Genomic DNA, 12,218 nt, shown 5'->3' with positions numbered 1-12,218 from the left:
ATGTTATGTTATGTTATGTTATGTTATGTTATGTTATGTTATGTTATATTATGTTATGTTCTACTCTATTCTATATAGGCTCCAATCTAATTTCTTATTTCAGATTTGGATAGAAAGCTTTATAAAAGAACAAAGTTACATTTATTGTTAAATCTAATGCACTATTTCTTCTGAGAAACAATTCTGATTTGAAGCAAACTATGACCTCTTCACACCTTGAATATTCTAAAAAGTAGTAGAGCACTATATTTTATTTTGTAGTAAGCAGGACCTACCAAATAAGCAGTGAGTGTTGAATTTTAAGATTATAGCATTTACCCAAGGTAATTTTATACATATGATCACATTTAATTTTTGTAACAAATCATTTAAAATAATTATCTTTATATTACAAGGGAGAAAAAAGGATCTGAAAGATTCTCTCTCCCTTCCAAATTTTTTTTGTTGGTATAGCCCTTGCTATTTCCGTGTTACCACATTTCCTCTCTAATATGTTAATAAAATAGACAACCAATTAGAAACTTACCATATTGATAGCATTCACTGGACCAATGCTATTCACATACATGTCTGTGTGAATTAACGTTGGTTTCACTGTAAAGAGAACCATAGAAATATGTGCATAAGGAGAAGCATAATATTTTAATGCTTAGTCCTTTTTATTCTAGAAAGAGATTTATTTATTTTGCTACATTAGAAGTGCTTTATTCACAGCTAACTTGTTGCTAGTGACTAATTTGCTACATTTAGCTATTTATTTTCAAAGAAGTATCTTAAGCACATAAATACAATAACAAAGCATAGCAGAGTTTTGAAACTGATTATCTTTTTAAGACCATATAAAAATGAATAAATAAGAAAACACTGCTCAGATTTTCTTCATCCATCTCTCAGATATCCTGAATTTTATTATTTTTCCTTTAAGTTCTAGAATTGATTTGGGCATTCTAACTTGACTGGGCCCATATAGAAAAAAATAGCTACTTAGTGATCTAGAAATTAATAAGCATTAGAAACATGGAGACATAAAAAGCAAAAAGTATTATGAATTGTTTTTGAAACATTCCTCCCTGTTGATTCCTTTTATGACCACTTTATCCTCATTCACCTCTAGCCAATACAAAATCAATCTTCCTCAATGATTTAATGAATTCTGTGACTCATCAAATAATATGAGGAAACCATATGGAAATCCAATACACACCTATTCGTCAAAGAGGACTGATATTAAAAATCATGTAGTATTACATCCATGGCCTAATGAATATGCTCCATTTTCATTTAACATTTAATGAACGAGGATTCATAATACCATTCATTCTGGGCTTCAATTCAACAAGTACATTTCTCTCATCTTTATCCATTTTCCTTGAAGTGCCATGCTGTAAGTCTCTGTGATGCACTGGATTCTTCACTCCTCCCTGCATCTGTACCCTTGCCTTCACATCAGTGAGGCTACTTCTCTGCCTCTGAACTTTGAGCCTGACCATTTGACTTGCATTGGCCAATAATATATGGACGAAAGCATTAAGCCTTATGAGTTTCTATTTTCTCTCTTGTTCTTTGCTATTGTCATGAGAAGGATACTTCTAGCTAGTCTGCTGGTCCCAGGAGTGGAATGAGAGTACAGCTTTCTTAAATGAGCAGCTCCAACCTGGCTGAGCTTAGATTATACCACCCCCAGCAAAGTGCTAAATAAATGCTTATTACTGTATACCACTGAAATGTTGTGGTTGTCTGTTACACAGCTATAGATAAGCAGTATGTCCTTTCTTTCTTTTTTTTAAATTAGTTTTTATTGGAGTATAGTTGATTTACAATGTTGTGTTAGTTTCAGGTGTACAGCAAAGTGAATCAGTTACACATACACATATATCCACTCGTTTTTAGATTCTATTCCCATGTAGTTCATTACAGATTACTGAGTTCCCTATGCTATATAGTAGGTTCTTATTAGTTATCTATTTTATATATAGTAGTATGTGCTTGTTTGTTTTTGATGTTTCTTCAAAAAGAAGTTGTCACTTTTCTTCTATAGTCTTTGTCTGAGATGTATAGGAAAATTTAAATTTCTATCTCTCAAGCTAACTTGAAAATCATCTTTCTTCATTTTGAACTTATCAGTGCCCTGTCTACCCCCAGACCTGAATGCTGTTTATACATTCTTTATTTTTACAGTATTTAGTAAAAGTATCATTTATATCCTTCTAGTTATTGAAATGGGCTGATGCTTTCTCCTCATGTGGTAGACTTGCTTTTATCTAACACACATCACAAAAGGTTTTAACATACCTCCTATATCAGGTCGAAGTTTATTATCATATCCTTCCAGGAGGTTGTTTAAGATGACAGTGACATCACCCTCCGGAACCTTTGGAGTCAAGACCCATGTTTTGTTAGAAGCATAATCTTCATAGTCATCATCAGATTTTTGGCTAGTGAGGCTAAGAAAACAAAATATTGGTCAAGAAATATAGACTCCATCCAAGTTGCTTTTACTCACAGACCACTGGTAGGAAAGGAGAAATGAAACAGGATGACAGGAATGAGTTACACTGGATTACAGTGAAGATTCTCAGCTGAGGGTTAGTCTAGCTAATTAAATTTCACAGATGTAGATTAAAATCTATTAAAGTATACTCTTCAGTTTTCCAGAATGCTCTGTCCTCCCATCTATAAGTATACGATGTTTTACCAGTTACTTTTGCCTTTTCCATAGTTGATGTTCTTCCTGTCCACCTGCCCAACTTTACAAAGGACTTATAAAAAAACAAACACGGGCTTCCCTGGTGGCGCAGTGGTTGAGAATCTGCCTACTAATGCAGGGGACACGGGTTCGAGCCCTGGTCTGGGAAGATCCCACATGCCGCGGAGCAACTAGGCCCGTGAGCCACATCTACTGAGCCTGCGCTCCGCAACAAGAGAGGCCCGTGCACCGCGATGAAAAGTGGCCCCCGCTTGCCACAACTAGAGAAAGCACTCGCACAGAAATGAAGACCCAACACAGCCAAAAATAAAAATAAATAAATTAAAAGAAGGCTCCACATTAAAAAAAAAACAACTCTGGCCTGAATCATGAAAAAAAAACCACAACTATTTTTGTGAAAGCAATGCTTAAATGATCATAATGTAGTCTAGGAGTTCAGGCATAAGGTCTACTTCTTCCTCCTTTGAGAAGTTAACTTGCTCCAACCTATTAATGAAAGTAAGAGACTGGTAATTAGATTCACTCCCACAAACTGCCAGACAAGTCTCTCCCCCCTCAACTGAACTACTAAGGAGAGGCTGAGTCTTGCTGCCTTTCCTTCCTCCAGGGTGTGTGTATGTGTTTTTTTTTGTTTTGTTTTTTTTCCCTCACTTGCACTGAAAGCAAGGGCGGTTCATTTATCTTTGATTGTTAAGAACCTGGTACTATGAAGAAAGATGTAGCTGTAGACTTTAAACCACTCTTTATTACAGCAAAAGCTCCTAAGCTAGAAACTCACACTAATGGTTAATGTACTACAATCATAGAAGTGAAATGACCTATTTTGAATAATCAGAAAGTGACACGATAGTCTATGATTCAGTTTTCTATGCCAAAACCTATCAGAAAAGCCACAATTGGACCAGAAACTAAGGCTGATGTTGGAAGCATACTGGAATTCCTATAGTTTGCTTCTCCCCTGCCCCAAACTCCATCCTCCTCCCCTCCACACACAAAATGATTATATTTGCCAGATCTAGGGGCAATGTAAAACCTTGCAAAAGCTGCCATTTTAATTTTTATCAATATTCAGTAAATACTGGTTACTTTTGTTGCTTATGGTGAAATAAAAAAATACAAAATAAAGTTTCTCATCCCATTTCTCATCTTCAGTTTATTTTCTTGAAGATATGGTAAGAAAGAATCTTGTCAGAAATCAAATCACTGCCACAGTACCCCGAACATGTATCATATTCTCAAATCATATATTACACTCAATTTTACTCATTTGTCAAGATAGATAAATATATACATATATAACATATGTATATGTATAGATAAATAGATAAATGACTAAATATGGTAGGAGAAAGCTGATTATGTGATTAATCTGGTTTGAGAATGAGGATGGGAGATGAAATTTTAAAAGTAATCACTGGCATGAATCAACTTAGTAAGCAAGTAATCTTTTTATTCCTTTAAAGCTTTATGAATAGGAAACATAAAAACTGAGTCACACATTTGCATAAAACCTGACATAGCCAGTCTTATATCTTGCACTTCAGTTAACATAAGAACTTTAAACAAAATTTGAATTTCATAGAGCACCCCTAGAGGCTATGTATGATGGGCTGGACAAAGCTTCAACCAGCTCTCAAAGAGAATTACTTCGATGCAGGCAGAGAGCATTTGTCTGATATGAAAATTCCTCTTAAGCCTCAATTCATCATTTCTCTAGAGCACTGATGAACTCTGTGTAATAGAGTTCTAATCCTATGACCTAAATCTTACTACTTCTTCCTCCTTTGAGAAGTTAACTTGCTCCAACCTATTAATGAAAGTAAGAGACTGATAATTAGATTCACTCCCACAAACTGCCAGACTGGCATCAATCAACTTAGTAAGCAAGTAATCAATTCATCATTTCTCTAGAGCACTGATGAACTCTGTGTAATAGAGTTCTAATCCTATGACCTAAACCTTACTACTTTAAGAAGAAAAAAAAAGTTATCTGACAAAGAAATTTTCAAATCCCCCTGATAACTCATTGAGAAAAGAATGTAGTTGCCCCACTGGATGTTGGATGTCATCATTATGAAATTTTATCACTGTTTAATTTGTTCAGGCAAAAGTGCCTTTTCAAAAAAATCTCAACTTCTTCCTTCCTTTCTCTCCGTCTCTGTCCTTCCCCTTCCCCCTTCCCTCTTTCCTTCTCTGATAAAAGCATCCTATTAAAGTTTCTTCAAGGAAAGGGAAGATATATTAAACAGTTTGGTATGCTTGTTCATTGTACTTCCTCATACTAACAAATAAATAATCCAAGTGTGATGGTGCCATGTTACCATTATTACTATTTTCTGGCAGACCAGGAGGGAAAATACATTATGTGAAAAGAAAAGGGATACTTCTGGGACTTCCCTGTTGGTGCAGTGAATAAGACTCCATGCTCCCAGTGCAGGGGACCCGGGTTTGATCCCTGGTCAGGGAACTAGATCCCACATGCTTGCTGCAACTAAGAGTTTGCACGTCACAACTAAGGAGCCCACATGCCACAACTAAGGCGCTGGAAAGCTGCAACTAATTTCCTACTTTAGTTCTTCTGACTCTGAATCTCTCTGTTGTAAATTAGATTATTAATTTTAATTTTCATCTTTACATTTTTATGCATGATTTGAATTTATGCATGATTACAAACATGTAATGAGTTCATGTTTATAATCAGAAACAAAAATCAATTTTATTTAAGAATAAAGAAGCTTTTAAAAACAAACAAATACTGAAGAGATGTGCAGTGAGAGGTTGCTCGCAATTAGAAGATTTTACTTGAATTTTGCTACATATTTTGGATATTTGTCACTGTGAAGATTAATCATGCAGTTTATACAATTTTAATCCAGGTATTTCATATTTTCACGGATTCAATAAGCTATGAGTTTTGTAGGAAGAAAAATCTAGTCACTGTACTCTCCTAGGGTAGTATAACAGCAAACATCTGGGTGAGAAACAAAAATATTTGTCTTTTCATTTGGATTTCTTCAAATCCATTGGTGTTTGGTATCATAAACACAGAATATATATTTTTCTTTCTCTGCCTACAATCTTTTCTTCTCTCCAACTCCTAAACCAATATTGAGCATGGCTTATTCCTTCTAAGTTTTCAATTTTCAACATAAGAATCACCTTCTGAATAGGAGTAGAGGTCATTCCTGTTCTATCTACCTTTGTCACCAACCTGACCCTTTATATGTTCTAGCCAGTCCTTTGATTCATAGCATTTGTTACAATGTATGTTTACTGACTTGCTTATTGTCTGTTTCCATTACTAAACTATAAATTCCATGAATGCATGGAATTTACAATTAAAATTTGTGAAAAGAATCTTTTTTTTTTTTTGCTAACTACTTTTTCTAAGGTAAATAATATTACCAACAACGGCTATTGTTAAATATTTACCATGTTCTACGGATAACTTTAAGGACTTCACATACATTCTCCCACTTAATCTTTAAAACACTGATATTCCTACAATTATTTCCACTTTGCAAATGAAGAAAAACGATGATATTTACCAATAGTCATTTTAGTTTGCCAAAACCAAAATGTTTAACCATTATGCTGCTAGGCTTTGAAAAAAGAATTGGGACCAAAGAATCTGTGACTGTACATTCATCAGAAAAATAAGATCATCTAAAACAAATGGCTGCTCAAGCTAATTTTCCCTTAGGACAATAAATTAGTTTATGCCTGAGTTCAATAAAAGTAAGGCACCTTCAGCACAAAGTTAATAACATTCAAATTTCATAAACTTGCCATTGCAGATACCAATGATTTGATCTCCCCACACTGAGGAATAGAAGCAGAGCTTGTAATTTAACTTAACGGATGTGTTCAGCTGCCTCACTTAAACTCTTTCATGACTTGGAAAGCAATGCACACTGCAAGGGTAAGGCATAAGCTAGTTCATTTCAAAGAATGTCTTCCAGGCACAGCAAAAGGTGGACTTTGGTATAAAGTATAGGAACAGCTATGCTAGGTGAGTATATATCCTCGGAGGGCACAGGGGACTTACAATCTGATCATGGGAGGAGGAGACTTCCTCTGTACTGTCCTGGAGGACCAGGGATTCCTGAGAAACACTGTGGTTTAGTGAGTAGGAGCATTGGGTCACAAGTTACTCTTTCATACACAGCCTTTAGTGGCCTATGGGATTCTATTATCTCCTATTAAGGACATGTAAGAACCTATGCAGAACTTGTTGGGAAGGGTGCTCTACGCACAGGTGAGTATGTCAGCGTGTACATGCACAGAGGGTAGAGGGCAGGGGGGGTAAATTCTAACTATCGATTCTGGGTGAATTATTCTGCCTACAATGATCCCCTTAGCTCACACCTCGTTCAATTATTTATTTATTTATTTATTATTTTTTTGGCGTTATGCGGGCCTCTCACTGCTGTGGCCTCTCCCGCTGCAGAGCACAGGCTCTGGACGCGCAGGCCCAGTGGCCACAGCCCACAGGCCCAGTCGCTTCGCGGCACGAGGGATCCTCCTGGACCGGGGCGCGAACCCGTGTCCCCTACATCAGCAGGCGGACTCCCAACCACTGCGCCACCAGGGAAGCTCCCTCGTTCAATTTTTTTGATAATTAGGTCAACAGCTGTTGGTAAGTGTGTTTATTTGACTGAGTCAATTGTCAGGTTATATATTCCTATGTATGAAATGCAAACAGTTTATTAGCAATCGCCAATGACCCATATCAAATCAATTTCTCTGGGGGTTTATTAGCTAAGATGAATTTTTTTTGCAAGTATCAAAACATTCAAACTAAATTGGGAGGGATATATAACTTTAAAGCTTAATGTAGGATAAGCCTCATGGTGCTTTGATTCAGCTTCTCAACTATGTATTTAAAAACTCAGACTCTTGGGCTTCCCTGGTGGCGCAGTGGTTGAGAGTCCGCCTGCCGATGCAAGGAACGCGGGTTCATGCCCCGGTCCGCGAGGATCCCACATGCCGCGGAGCGGCTGGGCCCATGAGCCATGGCCGCTGGGCCTGCGCGTCCAGAGCCTGTGCTCCGCATTGGGAGAGACCACAACAGTGAGAGGCCCACGTACAGCAAAAAAAAAAAAAACCAAAAAAAACCTCAGACTCTTTCTGTCTCATCCTTCTGTCCTCCATGCTATCACCCTCAACCCAAAGATGGCTTAAATGTACAGTCACAAGACGCTAGCAACAACTCCTTACCTCTATGCTTCCTTGTTTATATCCATGAAAACAGAGATAAACTCTTCCAGTTTACTTTTCTAAAAGTCCCCAGAGGGTCTCATTTTGTGAATCACTGGCCTGAATACATATGAATTCATACATATGAAGCCATGTCTATAGCTAGAGGGTGGGACTCTGTTCATTATTTTAGTATAATTATATATCCTACCACTAGTGTCAAAGATGAAATCGACATCCCCAAAAGCATGTGGACTTCACAGAGAACAAAAGAAAACTGGGATATTTAAGATAAGGAGGGAAAATGTGGAGAAGAGAACCACAGCAGTCACTAGGAACAAAGGGTGTAAATAGGAAAAAAGCATATCAGGTCATGTTCTAGGCATATCATTGAAGACCATTTTCCTACAGTTAGTGCCCTCACTGCATTTGCTGTTGCTGTTGTTGTGTATTTGTTTTAACTCACTCATAAATAAAAGTGGGAGAATGTGGAGCGGCTAGCATTCATACACTGCTGGAAGGAAAACATTTTGGCATTATATTCAATTGATGAACACCTGTGTATCCTATTAACCAGCAAGTGCATCCCTAGATTTACTCCGAAAAGAAATGCACGCACACATCTACCCCAAGACATGTACAAGAATGTTCACAGTTGCATTATTGGTAATACAAATCTATATAACCTAAATCAATAGTAGAATGAATAAATAAATTATGGCATATTTACATGATGAAACACTATACAACAATACAAACTAGTGAACTACCACTACATGCAGCAAAATAAATCTGAAAAATAAGCATTTGAGCAAAAGATGCACCACATACACCCAAGACACACACTCACACATACGCTGTGTTTCTGTTTGTATAAAATTTAGTATCAGGTAAAATTCAACTATGGAGGTCAAAGTCAGAACAGTGATTACTTTGAGGGAGAAGAAAGTAGATAGAAATCAGGAGGGAGTTGAGGATGTCTTCTGGGGTGTTGGCAATATTTATTTCCAGAAATGGTGGGTGGTAACATGAGATTTTATTTCAATTAATGACGATGCACTGGTCTATATTTATTTACTTATGTACTTTATATACATTTTATTTCACAATAACAACAGAAAGAGTGTTTAAAATTTTGGTTTAGACTTGAATGTTAAAAGCAAAATAATAGGCAAGAAATATCTGTCTTCAACAAGAAATATCTGTCTTCAACAGTGTTGTTTCCCAAAACTTCACAAGTGTCTGGTGCTTGACAAAACACCCAATCAATACTTTCTCAAAATACTGAATGAATCAGTGAGAGTATAGATTATTTTTAAAGGTTCAGTGTTTGTGAAACTTAACTTGGTAAAACTCACTCTTTACAAATGTGCATATGTCACAGTTATAGGTAATATTAAAATGAACTGCCTATATAAAATGCCATCCAGCGATTGTCTTCACTTTCTTCATTAAATGCTATCGATTCCTTGCATATGAAAACTCAAATAACATATATTGAAAATATTGATATTTAGGGAGGTTAGAAAGGAAATAAGGCCAAGGTTAACCCAAGAAAGCAATTCTAAAGTCATGTTAACTGTCTACGGCTGTCAGAATAAAAATAAAAGTGTTGATGCTAAATTGTGGTAAGAAAGACATATCAATGGATACAGGAATTCTTATGTCATAAATAATAATACATTTTGGTAATGACAATAATGATTGTTAAACTGACACATTCTTAATTTATTCCTTTACTTATAAAGCACTTTTATGTGATAATTTACAAAATGATAAAAAATAATAATCTCAGAGAGCGGCCAAGATGGCAGAGTAGAAATACCCTGGGCTCACCTCCTCTCACGAGCACACCAAAATCATAACTATGTGCAGAACAACCATCGATGAAAAAGGCTGGAACCTACCAGAAAAGACCTTCTCCAACTAAAGACATAAAGAAGGAACCATGATGAGACAGGTCGGGGGGAGGACTCGCAATATAATCAAATCATATACCCCCTAGCTGGGCGACCCACGAAGTGGAGAAAAATTATATTGCAGAGGTTCTTCCACAGAAGTGAGAGTTCTGAGCCCCACGTCAGGCTCCCCAGCCCAGGGGTCTGGTAGCTGGAAGATGAGCCCCCGGAGCATTTGGCTTTGAAAGCCAGCAGGGCTTTGCAGGAGCCCCACGAGACTGGGGGAAACAGAGACTTTACTCTTAAAGGTGCACACTAAACCTGATGCACACTGAGACCCAGGACAAAAGCAGTAACTTGAGAGCACTGTGGGCCAGACCTAACCTGCTGGTCTTGGAAAGTCTCCTGGGGGGAAGGGGGTGCTACGGCTCACCCTGGGGACATAGACACTGACACCAGAGGTATTGGGGAACACAGCAGCTGCCATAGCTCATTGGCACCAAGACCTGGCCCTACCCAGGAGCCTATAAGTGCCAGTGCTGTAACGCCTCAGGCCAAACAACTAACTGGGTGGGAACACAGCCCCACCAGTGGCAGACAGGCTACCTAAAGACTAAAGAGCCCACATCCACCTCTAGACACGCCCCCTAGACATGGGCACAGGTCACTAGAGGGCCAAGACCCAGCTCTGCCCACCAGTGGGCAGGCACTGGCACCTCCTGCCAGGAAGCCTGCACAAGCCTCTAGATCAACCTTACCTGCCAGGGGGCAGACACCAGAAGTAAGAAAATTATGATCCTACAATACAGTTCAGAACCTACCCTGGGACCAGCTAGACCCTGGCTCTGCCCACTAGCAGGCCAACGCAACCTTCAGGACACCCCAGCAGTGTGTGTCAGAAACCGCACCCACTACCATAGATCTGAAATGAGCTCTGGGACCCCTGGGCCCTGCAGCCAGATTCCAGAAACCAGCTCTGCCTGCCAGTAGTCCAGCACTAACCCCAGGACCTGGCTTCACCTGCCAGTGGGTAGGCAATGGCCCCAGAATCTCTGGCACCCTGACTCTGCCTACCAGTGAGCCAGCACTAGCCCTGTGGCCCCCTAAGGTTCCTCAATCAGCCACCACGTGACCAGGCCCCACTAAACAGCAGCCAGCAGCATCCACGCAAGGCAGGGCCTGGCAACCAACCAGACTAGGGACCAACCAAGCCTACAAGACAGCCCACATAGTCAGCCTGCCACAATAGAAGGACCCAAGCAGCCCTCCTAGGGGGAACCACCAGAGCGTATAGTTTGGGTGCTGAGAGGGGAGTGTACTTCTAGGACTCATAGGACGCCTCCTACAGAAACATAACTAATCTACCACAGACATAAAAATACAAATAGCAACTTAGACAAAATGAGACATCAGAGGAACATATTCCAGATGAAGGAATAAGACAAAACCCCAGAAGAAGAAGTGAAGTGGAGATAGGCAGTCTACCTGAGAAAGTGTTCAGAGTAATGATCTAAAGATGATCAGACAGGTTCCAAAAAATTACACACATTCAAGTTACCAATTCTCAACCTGTCTAAAAACCAAATACCCCTTCAAACAGATACAGTCCACCCTATTCTATTTAAATATTTTTCTGTTTTATTTTATAGAAATTATTTTGCTGAATTCACAAACAGAATTTGATTTAAGAAGAACTTTTTGTCCTGTGGTGTGTTTTGGTTACTTTTTTTTTTTTTTCCTTTTAAGGACTGCATATTAAAGTTAATTCTGTGCATAGCATGCCTAGATACTGAATTCAGGAGTTCAGTCACATTGAGTTTTTGTGCACAGAGAGATTTGACCTTTGGCCCTTTACTAAAGATTTAGGGAAAAACAGGATTGTTAACACTGTAAAAGTTTCCTAACATAATCAATCTTGTACTTTTTGTATGATTTTTATATACATGTATATTTAATAAGCACAAGCTTGGTTGTATTTTTTACAATTCAGTTAATAGGAAAATGTTTTGTTAAAAAGGCTACAGTTGGAATTGAACAAAGCAGAAACGAAACTGAGAACTGTGTTATTTTGTGATTAAAAGGAGCAGGTATCTAAAGAAAAAAAAACGATGATCAAAGAACTCAGGAAGAGAATGGATGCATAGAGCGGGAAGTTAGCTTTTAACAAAGAGTTAGAAAATATGCAGAACAAACAGAGATGAAGACTACAATAACTGAAATGAAAAATACACTAGAAGGAAAAATAATGTTCGCAATTTTTTGCTTGTGTACACTCTGCCACAGGTAGGAAGTGGTAAAGTGTACATGGTTTCAAAATCTGAATTATCCTGGGGAAACTGAGACAACTTATCTTGTACACTGTACACCAAAGTAGAATTTTTAGAAGGCAGTTACCTGAATTGGGGCCCCAAGTA

At 38.2% G+C, this 12,218-nt stretch overlaps 1 protein-coding gene across 2 annotated transcripts in view; it reads right to left on the bottom strand.

The window, feature by feature from the left end:
• The window catches only part of GABRG2 (gamma-aminobutyric acid type A receptor gamma2 subunit), a 117,711-nt gene that overhangs the window by 86,591 nt on the left and 18,902 nt on the right, over positions 1-12,218 (bottom strand). For both annotated transcript variants that reach the window (XM_029217443.1, XM_029217442.1), the window contains exons 2-3: positions 2,293-2,444; positions 527-594 (exon numbers count right to left, since the gene is read on the bottom strand). In XM_029217443.1, coding sequence (XP_029073276.1) covers positions 527-594; positions 2,293-2,444 — 220 coding nt within the window. The remainder of the gene's footprint in view (positions 1-526; positions 595-2,292; positions 2,445-12,218) is intronic.

This window comes from Monodon monoceros, unplaced genomic scaffold, assembly GCF_005190385.1.
Source record: "Monodon monoceros isolate NGI ecotype Baffin Bay Population unplaced genomic scaffold, NGI_Narwhal_1 Super_Scaffold_12, whole genome shotgun sequence".
Lineage (NCBI taxonomy): Eukaryota > Metazoa > Chordata > Mammalia > Artiodactyla > Monodontidae > Monodon > Monodon monoceros.
Note: the sequence above shows the minus strand (reverse complement) of the source record. Positions and strands in the feature narration are given on the sequence as shown.